The 19,547-nt window shown below is 46.6% G+C and overlaps 1 protein-coding gene across 2 annotated transcripts in view; it reads right to left on the reverse strand.

Moving 5' to 3' along the window:
• The window catches only part of LOC129813636 (guanine nucleotide-binding protein G(olf) subunit alpha-like), a 232,549-nt gene that overhangs the window by 151,153 nt on the left and 61,849 nt on the right, over nucleotides 1–19,547 (reverse strand). The window contains exons 1-2 of one of the 2 annotated variants that reach the window (XM_055866005.1): nucleotides 5,557–5,704; nucleotides 5,229–5,301 (exon numbers count right to left, since the gene is read on the reverse strand). In XM_055866005.1, coding sequence (XP_055721980.1) covers nucleotides 5,229–5,301; nucleotides 5,557–5,704 — 221 coding nt within the window. Of the gene's footprint in view, nucleotides 1–5,228; nucleotides 5,302–5,556; nucleotides 5,705–19,547 lie in introns of those variants that run through there. The other variant, XM_055866004.1, reaches the window with a different exon arrangement.

The following is a 19,547-nucleotide window of genomic DNA, read 5'->3' on the forward strand; positions in this document are numbered from 1 at the left end:
GTAAGATATCTCTACCAGTACAACCGTAGTCCTATGTAACTCAGACAGGCAGTAAGATATCTCTACCAGTACAACCGTAGTCCTATGTAACTCAGACAGTAAGATATCTCTACCAGTACAACTGTAGTCCTATGTTACTCAGACAGTAAGATATCTCTACCAGTACAACTGTAGTCCTATGTAACTCAGACAGACAGTAAGATATCTCTACCAGTACACCTGTAGTCCTATGTAACTCAGACAGTAAGATATCTCTACCAGTACAACTGTAGTCCTATGTAACTCAGGCAGTAAGATATCTCTACCAGTACAACCGTAGTCCTATGTAACTCAGACAGTAAGATATCTCTACCAGTACAACTGTAGTCCTATGTAACTCAGACAGTAAGATATCTCTACCAGTACAACTGTAGTCCTATGTAACTCAGACAGTAAGATATCTCTACCAGTACAACTGTAGTCCTATGTAACTCACAGTAAGATATCTCTACCAGTACACCTGTAGTCCTATGTAACTCAGACAGTAAGATATCTCTAGCAGTACAACTGTAGTCCTATGTAACTCAGACAGTAAGATATCTCTACCAGTACAACTGTAGTCCTATGTAACTCAGACAGTAAGATCTCTCTACCAGTACAACCGTAGTCCTATGTAACTCAGACAGTAAGATATCTCTACCAGTACAACTGTAGTCCTATGTAACTCAGACAGTAAGATATCTCTACCAGTACAACTGTAGTCCTATGTAACTCAGACAGTAAGATATCTCTACCAGTACACCTGTAGTCCTATGTAACTCAGACAGACAGTAAGATATCTCTACCAGTACAACTGTAGTCCTATGTAACTCAGACAGTAAGATATCTCTACCAGTACAACTGTAGTCCTATGTAACTCAGACAGTAAGATATCTCTACCAGTACAACTGTAGTCCTATGTAACTCAGACAGTAAGATATCTCTACCAGTACAACTGTAGTCCTATGTAACTCAGACAGTAAGATATCTCTACCAGTACAGCTGTAGTCCTATGTAACTCAGACAGTAAGATATCTCTACCAGTACAACTGTAGTCCTATGTAACTCAGACAGTAAGATATCTCTACCAGTACAACTGTAGTCCTATGTAACTCAGACAGTAAGATATCTCTACCAGTACAACCGTAGTCCTATGTAACTCAGACAGACAGTAAGATATCTCTACCAGTACAACCGTAGTCCTATGTAACTCAGACAGACAGTAAGATATCTCTACCAGTACAACTGTAGTCCTATGTAACTCAGACAGTAAGATATCTCTACCAGTACAACTGTAGTCCTATGTAACTCAGACAGTAAGATATCTCTACCAGTACACCTGTAGTCCTATGTAACTCAGACAGTAAGATATCTCTACCAGTACACCTGTAGTCCTATGTAACTCAGACAGTAAGATATCTCTACCAGTACAACTGTAGTCCTATGTAACTCAGACAGTAAGATATCTCTACCAGTACACCTGTAGTCCTATGTAACTCAGACAGTAAGATATCTCTACCAGTACACCTGTAGTCCTATGTAACTCAGACAGTAAGATATCTCTACCAGTACAACCGTAGTCCTATGTAACTCAGACAGTAAGATATCTCTACCAGTACAGCTGTAGTCCTATGTAACTCAGACAGTAAGATATCTCTACCAGTACACCTGTAGTCCTATGTAACTCAGACAGACATAGACCTCTGTCTCTATCACAGGCACAGAAGGCCTTGCAGCAAAACACATTATCCATAGACCTTAGGCCTATCTCCAAAAATAGTCAATATAGCTATGACATACAGTGAGGGAAAAAAGTATTTGATCCCCTGCTGATTTTGTACGTTTGCCCACTGACAAAGAAATGATCAGTCTATAATTTTAATGGTAGGTTTATTTGAACAGTGAGAGACAGAATATCAACAAAAAAATCCAGAAAAACGCATGTCAAAAATGTTATGAATTGATTTGCATTTTAATGAGGGAAATAAGTATTTGACCCCTCTGCAAAACATGACTTAGTACTTGGTGGCAAAACCCTTGTTGGCAATCACAGAGGTCAGACGTTTCTTGTAGTTGGCCACCAGGTTTGCACACATCTCAGGAGGGATTTTGTCCCACTCCTCTTTGCAGATCTTCTTCAAGTCATTAAGGTTTCGAGGCTGACGTTTGGCAACTCGAACCTTCAGCTCCCTCCACAGATTTTCTATGGGATTAAGGTCTGGAGACTGGCTAGGCCACTCCAGGACCTTAATGTGCTTCTTCTTGAGCCACTCCTTTGTTGCCTTGGCCGTGTGTTTTGGGTCATTGTCATGCTGGAATACCCATCCACGACCCGTTTTCAATACCCTGGCTGAGGGAAGGAGGTTTTCACCCAAGATTTGACGGTACATGGGCCCGTCCATCGTCCCTTTGATGCGGTGAAGTTGTCCTGTCCCTTTAGCAGAAAAACACCCCCAAAGCATAATGTTTCCACCTCCATGTTTGACGGTGGGGATGGTTTCTTGGGGTCATAGGCAGCATTCCTCCTCCTCCAAACACGGCAAGTTGGGTTGATGCCAAAGAACTCCATTTTGGTCTCATCTGACCACAACACGTTCACCCAGTTGTCCTCTGAATCATTCAGATGTTCATTGGCAAACTTCAGACGGGCATGTATATGTGCTTTCTTGAGCAGGGGGACCTTGCGGGCGCTGCAGGATTTCAGTCCTTCACGGCATAGTGTGTTACCAATTGTTTTCTTGATGACTATGGTCCCAGCTGCCTTGAGATCATTGACAAGATCCTCCTGTGTAGTTCTGGGCTGATTCCTCACCGTTCTCATGATCATTGCAACTCCACGAGGTGAGATCTTGCATGGAGCCCCAGGCTGAGGGAGATTGACAGTTCTTTTGTGTTTCTTCCATTTGCGAATAATCACAGAAAATGTTGTCACCTTCTCACCAAGCTGCTTGGCGATGGTCTTGTAGCCCATTCCAGCCTTGTGTAGGTCTACAATCTTGTCCCTGACATCCTTGGAGAGCTCTTTGGTCTTGGCCATGGTGGAGAGTTTGGAATCTGATTGATTGATTGCTTCTGTGGACAGGTATCTTTTATACAGGTAAGAAACTGAGATTAGGAGCACTCCCTTTAAGAGTGTGCTCCTAATCTCCGTTCGTTACCTGTATGAAAGACACCTGGGAGCCAGAAATCTTTTTGATTGAGAAGGGGTCAAATACTTATTTCCCTCATTAAAATGCAAATCAATTTATAACATTTTTGACATGCATTTTTCTGGATATTTTTGTTGTTATTCTGTCTCTCACTGTTCAAATAAACCTACCATTAAAATTATAGACTGATAATTTCTTTGTCAGTGGGCAAACGTACAAAATCAGCAGGGGATCAAATACTTTTTTCCCTCACTGTACATATCGACATAACAGTAAACAATGTGACTGCAGTAATAAGTCAGACGGTCAGGGGAGACGTCATGCCTCACGTACGGAAGCCTATACAGCCGATACGTGTCTGCTGTAAGCAAAGAGAGAGTCTTAAGATGCTTTAGGGGGAACCAGACCCACTGATAGAGCTAGTCGCCTGGCTGTACAGTACAGTGTGTGTGTTGGTCACTGATACAGCTAGTAGCCTGGCTGTACAGTACAGTGTGTGTGTTGGTCACTGATACAGCTAGTAGCCTGGCTGTACAGTACAGTGTGTGTTGGTCACTGATAGAGCTAGTCGCCTGGCTGTACAGTACAGTGTGTGTGTTGGTCACTGATACAGCTAGTAGCCTGGCTGTACAGTACAGTGTGTGTTGGGCACTGATAGAGCTAGTCGCCTGGCTGTACAGTACAGTGTGTGTTGGTCACTGATAGAGCAAGTCGCCTGGCTGTACAGTACAGTGTGTGTTGGGCACTGATACAGCTAGTCGCCTGGCTGTACAGTACAGTGTGTGTTGGTCACTGATAGAGCTAGTAGCCTGGCTGTACACTACAGTGTGTGTTGGTCACTGATAGAGCTAGTAGCCTGGCTGTACAGTACAGTGTGTGTTGGTCACTGATACAGCTAGTCGCCTGGCTGTACAGTACAGTGTGTGTTGGTCACTGATACAGCTAGTCGCCTGGCTGTACAGTACAGTGTGTGTTGGTCACTGATAGAGCTAGTAGCCTGGCTGTACACTACAGTGTGTGTTGGTCACTGATAGAGCTAGTAGCCTGGCTGTACAGTACAGTGTGTGTTGGTCACTGATACAGCTAGTCGCCTGGCTGTACAGTACAGTGTGTGTTGGTCACTGATACAGCTAGTCGCCTGGCTGTACTGTACAGTGTGTGTTGGTCACTGATAGAGCTAGTAGCCTGGCTGTACAGTACAGTGTGTGTTGGTCACTGATACAGCTAGTAGCCTGGCTGTACAGTACAGTGTGTGTTGGTCACTGATAGAGCTAGTAGCCTGGCTGTACAGTACAGTGTGTGTTGGTCACTGATACAGCTAGTCGCCTGGCTGTACAGTACAGTGTGTGTTGGTCACTGATAGAGCTAGTAGCCTGGCTGTACACTACAGTGTGTGTTGGTCACTGATAGAGCTAGTAGCCTGGCTGTACAGTACAGTGTGTGTTGGTCACTGATACAGCTAGTCACCTGGCTGTACAGTACAGTGTGTGTTGGTCACTGATACAGCTAGTCCCCTGGCTGTACAGTACTGTGTGTGTTGGTCACTGATAAAGCTAGTCACCTGGCTGTACAGTACAGTGTGTGTTGGTCACTGATAGAGCTAGTAGCCTGGCTGTACAGTACAGTGTGTGTTGGTCACTGATACAGCTAGTCGCCTGGCTGTACAGTACAGTGTGTGTTGGTCACTGATAGAGCTAGTAGCCTGGCTGTACAGTACAGTGTGTGTTGGTCACTGATAGAGCTAGTAGCCTGGCTGTACAGTACAGTGTGTGTTGGTCACTGATACAGCTAGTCGCCTGGCTGTACTGTACAGTGTGTGTTGGTCACTGATAGAGCTAGTCGCCTGGCTGTACAGTGTGTGTTGGTCACTGATAGAGAGGGGCCTAGGCTCTACAGTAGTGCTGGAGGAAAACCTAGTCTCTTGTAGTCTCACTCACAGGCAGGGAGTCTCTGATGATAACAAAATATGGTTATGAAATAGGTATATATATATATCTGGACCTATATGTCAAATGGAGATTCAGTATGGGCTTTTCTTAACAGTGGATAACATGTACTCACTCTGCGTTAAAACCATTGACGTGTAGAATCCTCATCTGTTTCACAACAGTGCTTTTCCCGGACTCTCCAGCACCTTCGGAAATGAAGCGAACAGGAGGACAGAACGTTACAATGTGTTGCTGATAACGGAACGATAAAGGGGGTCATCTTGTTACCGTTCAAAAAAATGAATAAGAATGTTATCGAAATGTATTTATTTGCTAGGCTTCGCTTCCATCAATATCCACCAGCATGACATATTGCGAAAGCTGTCAAAAAATACGTGTTAGGGTAAACGAATGATATTTAGATCACAGTGTTCGGGCCAAGCCGTTAAATAAAACCGTACCCAATAACAACAGCCGGTGCGTCGCTTTATACGCTTGTCTTTCTTTTTGCAACTGTTTTTCAATTTTTTTATTCGCCTCTTGTTGTGCTTTTTCGTCGATGCGTTGATCTTCAGTCTTGCTGTTGCCCAGACAACTCATATCTTCCATTAAACTACCTCGTCAATCGAAAATACGAAATAATAGCCAAAGACGTTATCATGAAAAAATCCAAATGGTGCGATGCTTCTCCGCCGTTGGGACGGCTATGTTCTCCCCGCTACGATTCCTTTTCTCCCCGCAACCGGACCTTCCTTCGGCATCCACACTAATTTTTGATTCTCCCCCCCCCCCCGCAAAAAAAAATAAACTCGAATTGTTGAAATAACAAGAGGATACATACACAAGAGAACGAAGGTTTTCTGGAAACAGACCAAGTGTTTCCCTCTCAGTATTGAATCTAAATGTCTATTCGGTCTCTTTAACTCAGCACTGCCTCTTTCTGTTGTACCGTGAACCGAGCGTCAAAAAACCTCCCATCGCCACAATGAAACAACGCTGCTGCTCGCTCACACACCTACATACCGCTTACATATTATTTGATCATTTCTGTGAGAAGGGTAGGAGGGCCATTATAATCACACGTCTCCCCTCCCCTCCCCTCCCTCCCCACCACCACCACCACCAGACCTTCCAGCGGCCAGCTATCAGTCCTGAAAACGACGAGAAGGAAGAGACTATCCACCTGCACAGGTGGGCCAGGAGGGTTGGTTCGTTCTTTCGACCGAGAGAAATGAACGAGAGTTGGCTAGTCCGTTTAATTGACCCTGACCTCGGGTTTAGGTTATCAATCGTAGCCTACAAAACTAAATAATATCCCACTATAAAACAGGTTATCAGTCACCTACACAAAAACAACACGATCTAAAAACAACAAAACCCGGGAGCAGCAACGTGATCATTTCTAAACCCTTCACAAAAAAACTTTTGCTACCAACTCATATCACTTCTCCCATTTGAATTCAGTATAGTCCTGTCATCTGATAAATGATTAATGGGATTAGGTTTTCTATCGTGCCCCTTCGATGCCCTCCGCTGATAAACCCCACCGAAGGAGAGAGACCCTCCGCTCCTAAAGCATTCCCGAGCACCCGTGGGAAAAGCCGGTTCTCTGTACCGCGGTTATTCTCCACGCTGGCGCGCAACTGACAGAACCGGAGGAGAGCGCTGCCCATATTCACAGATGTTTACGGTAACGGCCGGTTCACACGGTTGCTGCGTAGCGCGGCATGATGGAGTGTTTTAGCAGGTTTCTATGTTACTAGATGTTACATTCTATCTCATAATAAATAATACCTATCACGAGATGTCATTTTAACTGTTACTACATCCTCCACCGTTACCGTTACTACATCCTCTACATCCTCCACCGTTACTACATCCTCTACCGTTACTACATCCTCCACCGTTACTACATCCTCCACCGTTACTACATCCACCACCGTTACTACATCCACCACCGTTACTACATCCACCACCGTTACTACATCCTCCACCGTTACTACATCCTCCACCGTTACTACATCCTCCACCGTTACTACATCCACCACCGTTACTACATCCACCACCGTTACTACATCCTCCACCGTTACTACATCCTCCACCGTTACTACATCCTCCACCGTTACTACATCCTCCACCGTTACTACATCCACCACCGTTACTACATCCACCACCGTTACTACATCCTCCACCGTTACTACATCCTCCACCGTTACTACATCCACCACCGTTACTACATCCTCCACCGTTACTACATCCACCACCGTTACTACATCCTCTACCGTTACCGTTACTACATCCACCACCGTTACTACATCCTCCACCGTTACTACATGCTCCACCGTGACCGTTACTACATCCTCCACCGTTACTACATCCATCACCGTTACTACATCCTCCACCATTACTACATCCTCCACCGTTACTATATCCTCTACATCCTCCACCGTTACCGTTACTACATCCTCCACCGTTACTACATCCTCCACCGTTACTACATCCTCCACCGTTACTACATCCTCCACCGTTACTACATCCACCACCGTTACTACATCCACCACCGTTACTACATCCACCACCGTTACTACATCCACCACCGTTACTACATCCACCACCGTTACTACATCCTCCACCGTTACTACATCCACCACCGTTACTACATCCTCCACCGTTACTACATCCTCTACCGTTACTACATCCTCCACCGTTACTACATCCTCCACCGTTACTACATCCTCCGCCGTTACTACATCCACCGCCGTTACTACATCCACCGCCGTTACTACATCCACCACCGTTACTACATCCTCTACCGTTACTACATCCTCCACCGTTACTACATCCACCACCGTTACTACATCCTCTACCGTTACTACATCCACCACCGTTACTACATCCTCCACCGTCACCGTTACTACATCCTCCACCGTTAATACATCCTCCACCGTTACCGTTACTACATCCTCTACCGTTACTACATCCTCCACCGTTACTACATCATCCACCATTACTACATCCTCCACGTTACTACATCCTCCACGTTACTACATCCACCACCGTTACCGTTACTACATCCTCCACGTTACTACATCCTCCACGTTACTACATCCTCCACGTTACTACATCCTCCACGTTACTACATCCTCCACGTTACTACATCCTCCACCGTTACTACATCCTCCACGTTACTACATCCACCACCGTTACCGTTACTACATCCTCCACGTTACTACATCCTCCACGTTACTACATCCTCCACGTTACTACATCCTCCACGTTACTACATCCTCCACGTTACTACATCCTCCACGTTACTACATCCACCACCGTTACCGTTACTACATCCTCCACGTTACTACATCCTCCACGTTACTACATCCTCCACGTTACTACATCCTCCACGTTACTACATCCTCCACGTTACTACATCCTCCACCGTTACGTTACTACATCCTCCACCGTTACCGTTACTACATCCTCCACCGTTACTACATCCTCTACCGTTACTACATCCTCTACCGTTACTACATCCTCTACATCCTCCACGTTACTACATCCTCCACGTTACTACATCCTCCACCGTTACTACATCCTCCACCGTTACTACATCCTCCACCGTTACTACATCCTCTACATCCTCCACGTTACTACATCCTCCACGTTACTACATCCTCCACCGCTACTACATCCTCCACCGTTACTACATCCTCCACGTTACTACATCCTCCACGTTACTGCATCCTCCACCGTTACCGTTACTACATCCTCCACGTTACTACATCCTCCACGTTACTACATCCTCCACGTTACTACATCCTCCACCGTTACTACATCCTCCACGTTACTACATCCTCCACGTTACTACATCCTCCACGTTACTGCATCCTCCACCGTTACCGTTACTACATCCTCCACCGTTACTACATCCTCCACGTTACTACATCCTCCACCGTTACTACATCCTCCACCGTTACTACATCCTCCACCGTTACTACATCCTCCACGTTACTACATCCTCCACGTTACTACATCCTCCACCGTTACTACATCCTCCACCGTTACTACATCCTCCACCGTTACTACATCCTCCACGTTACTACATCCTCCACCGTTACTACATCCTCCACGTTACTACATCCTCCACCGTTACTACATCCTTCACCGTTACTACATCCTCCACCGTTACTACATCCACCACCGTTACTACATCCTCCACCGTTACTACATCCTCCACCGTTACTACATCCTCTACATCCTCCACGTTACTACATCCTCCACGTTACTACATCCTCCACCGTTACTACATCCTCCACCGTTACTACATCCTCCACCGTTACTACATCCTCCACCGTTACTACATCCTCCACGTTACTACATCCTCCACGTTACTGCATCCTCCACCGTTACCGTTACTACATCCTCCACGTTACTACATCCTCCACGTTACTACATCCTCCACCGTTACTACATCCTCCACGTTACTACATCCTCCACGTTACTACATCCTCCACGTTACTGCATCCTCCACCGTTACCGTTACTACATCCTCCACCGTTACTACATCCTCCACGTTACTACATCCTCCACGTTACTACATCCTCCACGTTACTACATCCTCCACCGTTACTACATCCTTCACCGTTACTACATCCTCCACGTTACTACATCCTCCACGTTACTACATCCTCCACGTTACTACATCCTCCACCGTTACTACATCCTCCACGTTACTACATCCTCCACCGTTACTACATCCTCCACCGTTACTACATCCTCCACGTTACTACATCCTCCACGTTACTACATCCTCCACGTTACTACATCCTCCACCGTTACTACATCCTCCACGTTACTACATCCTCCACGTTACTGCATCCTCCACCGTTACCGTTACTACATCCTCCACCGTTACTACATCCTCCACGTTACTACATCCTCCACCGTTACTACATCCTCCACGTTACTACATCCTCCACGTTACTACATCCTCCACGTTACTACATCCTCCACCGTTACCGTTACTACATCCTCCACCGTTACTACATCCTCCACGTTACTACATCCTCCACGTTACTACATCCTCCACCGTTACTACATCCTCCACCGTTACTACATCCTCCACCGTTACTACATCCTCCACGTTACTACATCCACCACCGTTACTACATCCTCTACCGTTACTACATCCTCTACCGTTACTACATCCTCTACCGTTACTACATCCTCCACCGTTACTACATCCTCCACCGTTACTACATCCTCCACGTTACTACATCCTCCACGTTACTACATCCACCACCGTTACTACATCCACCACCGTTACTACATCCTCTACCGTTACTACATCCTCCACGTTACTGCATCCTCCACCGTTACCGTTACTACATCCTCCACGTTACTACATCCTCCACCGTTACTACATCCTCTACATCCTCCACCGTTACCGTTACTACATCCTCCACCGTTACTACATCTTCCACCGTTACCGTTACTACATCCTCCACCGTTACTACATCCTCCACGTTACTACATCCTCCACGTTACTACATCCTCCACCGTTACTACATCCTCCACCGTTACTACATCCTCCACCGTTACCGTTACTACATCCTCTACCGTTACTACATCCTCCACCGTTACTACATCCTCCACGTTACTACATCCTCCACCGTTACTACATCCTCCACCGTTACTACATCCTCCACCGTTACCGTTACTACATCCACCACCGTTACCGTTACTACATCCTCTACATCCTCCACCGTTACCGTTACTACATCCTCAACCGTTACTACATCTTCCACCGTTACCGTTACTACATCCTCCACCGTTACTACATCCTCCACGTTACTACATCCTCCACGTTACTACATCCTCCACCGTTACTACATCCTCCACCGTTACTACATCCTCCACCGTTACCGTTACTACATCCTCTACCGTTACTACATCCTCCACCGTTACTACATCCTCCACCGTTACTACATCCTCCACGTTACTACATCCTCCACGTTACTACATCCTCCACCGTTACTACATCCTCCACCGTTACTACATCCTCCACGTTACTACATCCTCCACCGTTACTACATCCTCCACCGTTACTACATCCTCCACCGTTACCGTTACTACATCCTCCACAGTTACCGTTACGACATCCTCCACAGTTACCGTTACGACATCCTCCACCGTTACTACATCCTCTACATCCTCCACCGTTACTACATCCTCCACAGTTACCGTTACTACATCCTCCACCGTTACTACATCCTCTACATCCTCCACGTTACTACATCCTCCACCGTTACTACATCCTCCACGTTACTACATCCTCCACGTTACTACATCCTCTACATCCTCCACGTTACTACATCCTCCACGTTACTACATCCTCCACCGTTACCGTTACTACATCCTCTACCGTTACTACATCCTCCACGTTACTACATCCTCCACCGTTACTACATCCTCTACATCCTCAACCGTTACCGTTACTACATCCTCCACCGTTACTACATCCTCCACCGTTACTACATCCTCCACCGTTACTACATCCTCCACCGTTACTACATCCTCCACCGTTACTACATCCTCCACCGTTACTACATCCTCCACCGTTACTACATCCTCCACCGTTACTACATCCTCCACCGTTACTACATCCTCTACATCCTCCACACTCTATCCCCAAGGGGACAGCAGCAACCTTGTCCATGTAAGTAGTGTTGAGGAAGGCACTCTGGAAATGTAGCTTACTAGCCTACGAGCTATTCTTAAATTGGAATTATAGAAGATCCAGCCAACAATAAGGAAGGAAGCAAACAAAGTACAGTAACTTCCTTGTATCGGTCTGTGTACAGTAGGTCTAATGAGTGTTCAGTTTATGAGCCACGCTATATTAAACTGAACGTGAGAAACATTTTGTTCTCTTCTTAATCTGTTAATATCATCACATGTAGTTTAAATAACTATAATAAAGTAGCTAGAACTGATTATAAACATCCTGAACTGAATCACTGTCCCAAATGGCACCCTATGTCCTATATAGTGCTATGGGCGCTGGTCAAAAGTAGTGCACTATATAGGGGAATAGGGTGTAATTTAGGACGCAGGGCTATCCTTTATACCAGTGGTTCCCAAACCTGTTATAGTCCCGTACCCCTTCAAACATTCAACCTCCAGGTGCGTACCCACTCTAGCACCAGGGTCAGCACACTCCAGCTGTACCCCCTCTAGCACCAGGGTCAGCGCACTCCAGCTGTACCCCCTCTAGCACCAGGGTCAGCGCACTCCAGCTGTACCCCCTCTAGCACCAGGGTCAGCGCACTCCAGCTGTACCCCCTCTAGCACCAGGGTCAGCGCACTCCAGCTGTACCCCCTCTAGCACCAGGGTCAGCACACTCCAGCTGTACCCCCTCTAGCACCAGGGTCAGCACACTCCAGCTGTACCCCCTCTAGCACCAGGGTCAGCACACTCCAGCTGTACCCCCTCTAGCACCAGGGTCAGCACACTCCAGCTGTACCCCCTCTAGCACCAGGGTCAGCTCACTCTCAAATGTTGTTTTTTGCCATCATTGTAAGCCTGCCACACACCCACTATACCATACATTTATTAAACATAAGAATGAGTGTGGGTTTGACACAACCCGGCTCGTGTGAAATCTTTTGATTTTCCCATGATGTCAAGCAAAGAGGCACTCAGTTTGAAGGTAGGCCTTGAAATACATCCACAGGTACACCTCCAATTGACTCAAATTATGTCAATTAGCCTATCAGAAGCTTCTAAAGCTATGACATCATTTTCTGGAATTTTCCAAGCTGTTTAAAAGCACAGTCAACTTAGTGTATGTAAACTTCTGACCCACTGGAATTGTGACACAGTAAATTATAAGTTCAATAATTTGTCTGTAAACAATTGTTGGAAAAATGACTTGTGTCATCCACAAAGTAGATGTCCTAACCGACTTGCCAAAACTATAGTTTGTTAACAAGAAATTTGTGGAGTGGTTGAAAAATGAGTTTTAATGACTCCAACCTAAGTGTATGTAAACCTCCGACTTCAACTGTATATACAGTACCAGTCAAAGGTTTGGACACACCTACACATTTTTCTTTATTTTTACTATTGTCTACATTGTACAATAATATTGAAGATATCAAAACGATGAAATAACACATAACCATGTAGAACCCCCCCAAAAAAGTGTCAAATATATTTAATATTTAAGTTTCTTCAAAGTAGACACCCTTTGCCTTGATGACAGCCTTGCACACTCTTGGCATTCTCTCAACCAGCTTCATGACGTCGCCACCTGGAATGCATTTCAATTAACAGGTGTGCCTTGTGAAATGTTCATTTGTAGAATTTATTTCCTTCATAATGCATTTGAGCCTATCAGTTGTGTTGTGACAAGGTAGGGGTGGTATACAGAAGATAGCCCCATTTGGTAAAAGACCAAGTCCATATTATGGCAAGAACAGCCCAAAAAAGCAACGAAAAACGACAGTCCATCATTACTTTAAGACATGAAGGTCAATCAATCCGGAAAATCTCAAGAACTTTGAAAGTTTCTTCAAGTGCAGTCGCAAAAACCATCAAGCTCTATGATGAAACTGGCTCTCATGAGGACCACCACAGGAAAGGAAGACCCAAAGTTACCTACTAATACAGTTAGCAGCCTCAGAAATTGCAGCCCAAATAAATGCTTCACAGAGTTCAACAAACATCTCAACATCAACTGTTCAGAGGAGACTGTGTGAATCAGGCCTTCATGGTCGAATTGCTGCAAAGAAACCACTACTAAAGGACACCAATAAGAAGAAGAGACTTGCTTGGGCCAAAGAAACACGAGCAATGGACATTAGACCGGTGGAAATCTGTCCTTTGGTCTGATGAGTCCAAATTAGAGATTTTTGGTTCGGATGATCTCCGTATGTGTGGTTCCCACTGTGAAGCATAGAGGAGGAGGTGTGATGGTGTCGGGGTGCTTTGCTGGTGACACTTGTCTGTGATTTGTTTAGAATTCAAGGCACACTTAACCAGCATGGCAACCACAGCATTGTGCAGCGATACGCCTTCCCATCTGGTTTGCGCTTAGTGGGACTATCATTTGTTTTTCAACAGGACAATGACCCAAAACACCTCCAGGCTGTGTAAGAGCTATTTGACCAAGAAGGAGAGTGATGAGTGCTGCATCAGATGACCTGGCCTGCACAATTACCCGACCTCAACCCAATTGAGATGGTTTGGGATGAGTTGGACCGCAGAGTGAAGGAAAAGCAGCCAACAAGTACTCAGAATATGTGGGAACTCCTTCAAGACTATTGGGAAAGTATTCCAGGTGAAGCTGGTTGAGAGAATGCCAAGAGTGTGCAAAGCTGTCATCAAGGCAAAGGGTGGCTACTTTGAAGAATCTAAAATATATATTTATTTTTTTTGTTTAACACTTTTTTGGTTACTACATGATTCCATATGTGTTATTTCATAATTTTGATATGTTCACTATTATTCTACAATGTAGAAAATAGTAAAATAAAGAAAAACCCAGGAATGAGTAGGAGTGTCCAAACTTTTGACTGGTACTGTATATGTATATTGGCCATAATTTAGAAAGAATCAAGATGTGATTTTTAGGCGAAATCGCTCAGCCCTAACTGTGTGTTGCACCACACACACACACACACACACACACATTCTCTGGAGCTATGTTGTATATCCATGTGGCCTAATATGAACTAACAATGGATTCCCTGCTTCCTTTCCTGGAATCAGTGGTGAGCTTGGCCGGCCACCAAATCAGAACACAGTGCACAAAGTAGGCCTATCAAAGTATACCAGACAAAGTCAAGCGGTTTGATTGTTAATGAAGCCAGCCTGATAAGCGGGAAGCCCTCATCAAAATGGCGATCCTGAACACTAGAATACTAGTCATATTCTAGAGCTTAGACATTCTAGAATATTAACAGTGATACATTCTAGATTCCAGTTCCAAAACACCCCACATCAAAATGACGACTCATGAATTGTATTCCAAACAGTTACTTATATACTTCCTTCTGGCTGTATTGTTACACAAGGAAACAGCTACTACTACAGACAGATAAAGTGACCCAGATTAGCAGGGCCGGAACACCTTGGCCTGGCTGAAATGTAACACTATTTGGAAGGTGTCCACTTTCAGAGAGACAGAGGCAACACAACACCACACCACACCTCACTATACCTCACCACACCTCACTATACCTCACCACACTATACCACACCATACCTCACCTCACCTCACTATACCACACCTCACTATACCATACCTCACCATACTATACCACACCTCACCACACCTCACTATACCACACCTCACCATACCTCACTATACCACACATCACCACACCACCCATACCTCACTATACCTCACCACACCTCACTATACCACACCTCACCATACCTCACTATACCACACCTCACCACACCACCCATACCTCACTATACCTCACCACACCTCACTATACCACACCTCACCACACCACCCATACCTCACCTCACCATACCACACCTCACTATACCTCACCACACCTCACTATACCACACCATACCTCACCTCACTATACCTCACCTCACCTCACTATACCACACCTCACCTCACTATACCATACCTCACTATACCACACCTCACCTCACCATACCTCACCTCACTATACCTCACCCACACCTCACTATACCACACCTCACCTCACTATACCACACAACTCTCCCCATACCTCCCCTCACCTCACCATACCACACCTCACCTCACTATACCCCACCTCACTATACCCCACCTCACCTCACTATACCCCACCTCACAACACCTCACCTCACCCCACCTCACTATACCACACCCACACCTCACCCAACACTCGCTCGGCACCAACAAAAGCCCTTACTGTGTATGAACACTTGGGATGAAATGGTACCCTATTCCCTATAATAGTGCACTACCTTTGACCAGGGCTATGGCTGGCTGTGTCTGAAATGGTACCCTATTCCCTATGTAGTGCACTACTTTTGACCAGGGCTATGGCTGGCTGTGTCTGAAATGGTACCCTATTCCCTATGTAGTGCACTACCTTTGACCAGGGCTATGGCTGGCTGTGTCTGAAATGGTACCCTATTCCCTATGTAGTGCACTACCTTTGACCAGGGCTATGGCTGGCTGTGTCTGAAATGGTACCCTATTCCCTATGTAGTGCACTACCTTTGACCAGGGCTATGGCTGGCTGTGTCTGAAATGGTACCCTGTTCCCTATGTAGTGATGGACTCTAGTCAAAAGTAGTGCACTCCTTTTGGTCAGGCCCCCCAAAGGGCTTAAGGTGCCATTCGGGAGGCTGTCTGACTCTGGAGGGTACCAAGGAAGGGGACCAAGGAAGGGGACCAAGGAAGGGGACCAAGGAAGGGGGACCAAGGAAGGGGACCAAGGAAGGGGACCAAGGAAGGGGACTGGAGTTTCTCAAGGAAACCCAACTGGGCCCTCTGTTCGCTGTAGCTCAGGGTCCATATATCAAGCATCTGATTTAGGATCAGTTTCACCTTTTTTAATATAGAAAATGAATGAAATGACATAGACAGGGAGGGACCTGATCCTAGATCAACACTCCTACTCTGAGAGGCTTGATACATACGGCCCCGTAAGGTCAAAGAGGCCCTTGGACAGATGACAGCAATATAAATATGACCACTGAGGCGATGGACTGAATGACAAGCCTTAGCCCAGACTACTGCAATGGGTGAGATGACCCCAGTGACAGGCAGGACAAACACCTGTCTACTTAGTGGTCCTCAACAAGCAGATGGTAGTAGAGGACTGTCAGTTAGCAGTTCATTAGGTGTTGAGGAATGAGTTATACCTGATGTATTCACTAGTATTTAACTGTTCACTACTTATAAAAAAATAACTTTACAAACCCTACTTAAATAGAAGCGTAATGTAAAAGCGCTAGCCAACTTTTAAATGCTGCAGTGGATGTGTTCCCTCCTACTATTTGCCACCCTAGTTTGGCCCAAGCTGTATTGAAACTAGGCCAAAACTAGGCTTAATACTGGTACATATAATTGAATCGACACAAACTAAAGACTCTGTCTTAAATTAAATTACTAGGCTACTTTATACTGCTTTCTTTGATAAAAGCAACTGGCTTCTCTGAGTGGAACCTTTGGCCCTCTACTAATGCCAAATAAACCCCCCCATCTGAACAGTTACAGTCCAACCCCCCCCCCCCCCCCCCCCCCCCCCCATCTGAACAGTTACAGTCCAACCCCCCCCCCCCCATCTGAACAGTTACAGTCCACCCCCCCATCTGAACAGTTACAGTCCAACCCCCCCCCCATCTGAACAGTTACAGTCCAACCCCCCCCCCCCCCCCCCCCCCATCTGAACAGTTACAGTCCAACCCCCCCCCCCATCTGAACAGTTACAGTCCAACCCCCCCCCCCCCATCTGAACAGTTACAGTCCAACCCCCCCCCCCATCTGAACAGTTACAGTCCAACCCCCCCCCCCCCCCCCCATCTGAACGGTTACAGTCCAACCCCCCCCCCCCCCCATCTGAACAGTTACAGTCCAACCCCCCCCCCCCATCTGAACAGTTACAGTCCAACCCTCCCCCCCATCTGAACAGTTACAGTCCAACCCCCCCCCCCCCCACCCCATCTGAACAGTTACAGTCCAACCCCCCCCCCCCCCATCTGAACAGTTACAGTCCAACCCCCCCCCCCCATCTGAACAGTTACAGTCCAACCCCCCACATCTGAACAGTTACAGTCCAACACCCCCCCCATCTGAACAGTTACAGTCCACCCCCCCCCCCCCATCTGAACAGTTACAGTCCAACCCCCCCCCCCCCCATCTGAACAGTTACAGTCCAACCCCCCCCCACATCTGAACAGTTACAGTCCAACCCCCCCCCCCCCCCCCCATCTGAACAGTTACAGTCCAACCCCCCCCCCCCCATCTGAACAGTTACAGTCCAACCCTCCCCCCCATCTGAACAGTTACAGTCCAACCCCCCCCCCCCCCCCCCCCCCCATCTGAACAGTTACAGTCCAACCCCCCCCCCATCTGAACAGTTACAGTCCAACCCCCCCCCCCCCCCCCATCTGAACAGTTACAGTCCAACCCTCCCCCCCATCTGAACAGTTACAGTCCAACCCCCCCCCCCATCTGAACAGTTACAGTCCAACCCCCCCCCCCCCCATCTGAACAGTTACAGTCCAACCCTCCCCCCCATCTGAACAGTTACAGTCCAACCCCCCCCCCCCCCCCCCCCCCCCATCTGAACAGTTACAGTCCAACCCCCCCCCCATCTGAACAGTTACAGTCCAACCCCCCCCCCCCCCCCCATCTGAACAGTTACAGTCCAACCCTCCCCCCCATCTGAACAGTTACAGTCCAACCCCCCCCCCCCATCTGAACAGTTACAGTCCAACCCCCCCCCCCCCCCCCCATCTGAACAGTTACAGTCCAACCCCCCCCCCCCCATATGAACAGTTACAGTCCAACCCCCCCCCCCCCCCATCTGAACAGTTACAGTCCAACCCCCCCCCCCCATATGAACAGTTACAGTCCAACCCCCCCCCCCCCCCCATCTGAACAGTTGAGCCGTTTCAGAGAGAGCGAAAGAGGAAGAAGGTGGACAACCAGTGATTTATAGCGACCTGATGAAGCCATCTTTCCCACACCACTGACACTGGGTAATGTTTAAGTGATAAAGCCAGAGAAGCCGGTGTTCGGAGGATATATTGTTCGGAGGATATATTGTGGTGTTCGGAGGATATATTGTGGTGTTGGGAGGATATATTGTGGTGTTGGGAGGATATATTGTGGTGTTTGGATGATATATTGTGGTGTTTGGAGGATATATTGTGGTGTTTGGAGGATATATTGTGGTGTTCGGAGGATATATTGTGGTGTTCGGAGGATATATTGTTCGGAGGATATATTGTTCGGAGGATATATTGTGGTGTTCGGAGGATATATTGTGGTGTTGGGAGGATATATTGTGGTGTTGGGAGGATATATTGTGGTGTTTGGAGGATATATTGTGGTGTTTGGAGGATATATTGTGGTGTTTGGAGGATATATTGTTCGGAGGATATATTGTGGTGTTTGGAGGATATATTGTGGTGTTTGGAGGATATATTGTGGTGTTTGGAGGATATATTGTTCGGAGGATATATTGTGGTGTTTGGAGGATATATTGTGGTGTTTGGAGGATATATTGTTCGGAGGATATATTGTGGTGTTCGGAGGATATATTGTGGTGTTGGGAGGATATATTGTGGTGTTTGGAGGATATATTGTGGTGTTTGGAGGATATATTGTTCGGAGGATATATTGCGGTGTTTGGAAGATATATTGTGGTGTTTGGAGGATATATTGTTCGGAGGATATATTGTGGTGTTCGGAGGATATATTGTGGT

Source organism: Salvelinus fontinalis, chromosome 17 (genome assembly GCF_029448725.1).
Source record: "Salvelinus fontinalis isolate EN_2023a chromosome 17, ASM2944872v1, whole genome shotgun sequence".
NCBI lineage: Eukaryota > Metazoa > Chordata > Actinopteri > Salmoniformes > Salmonidae > Salvelinus > Salvelinus fontinalis.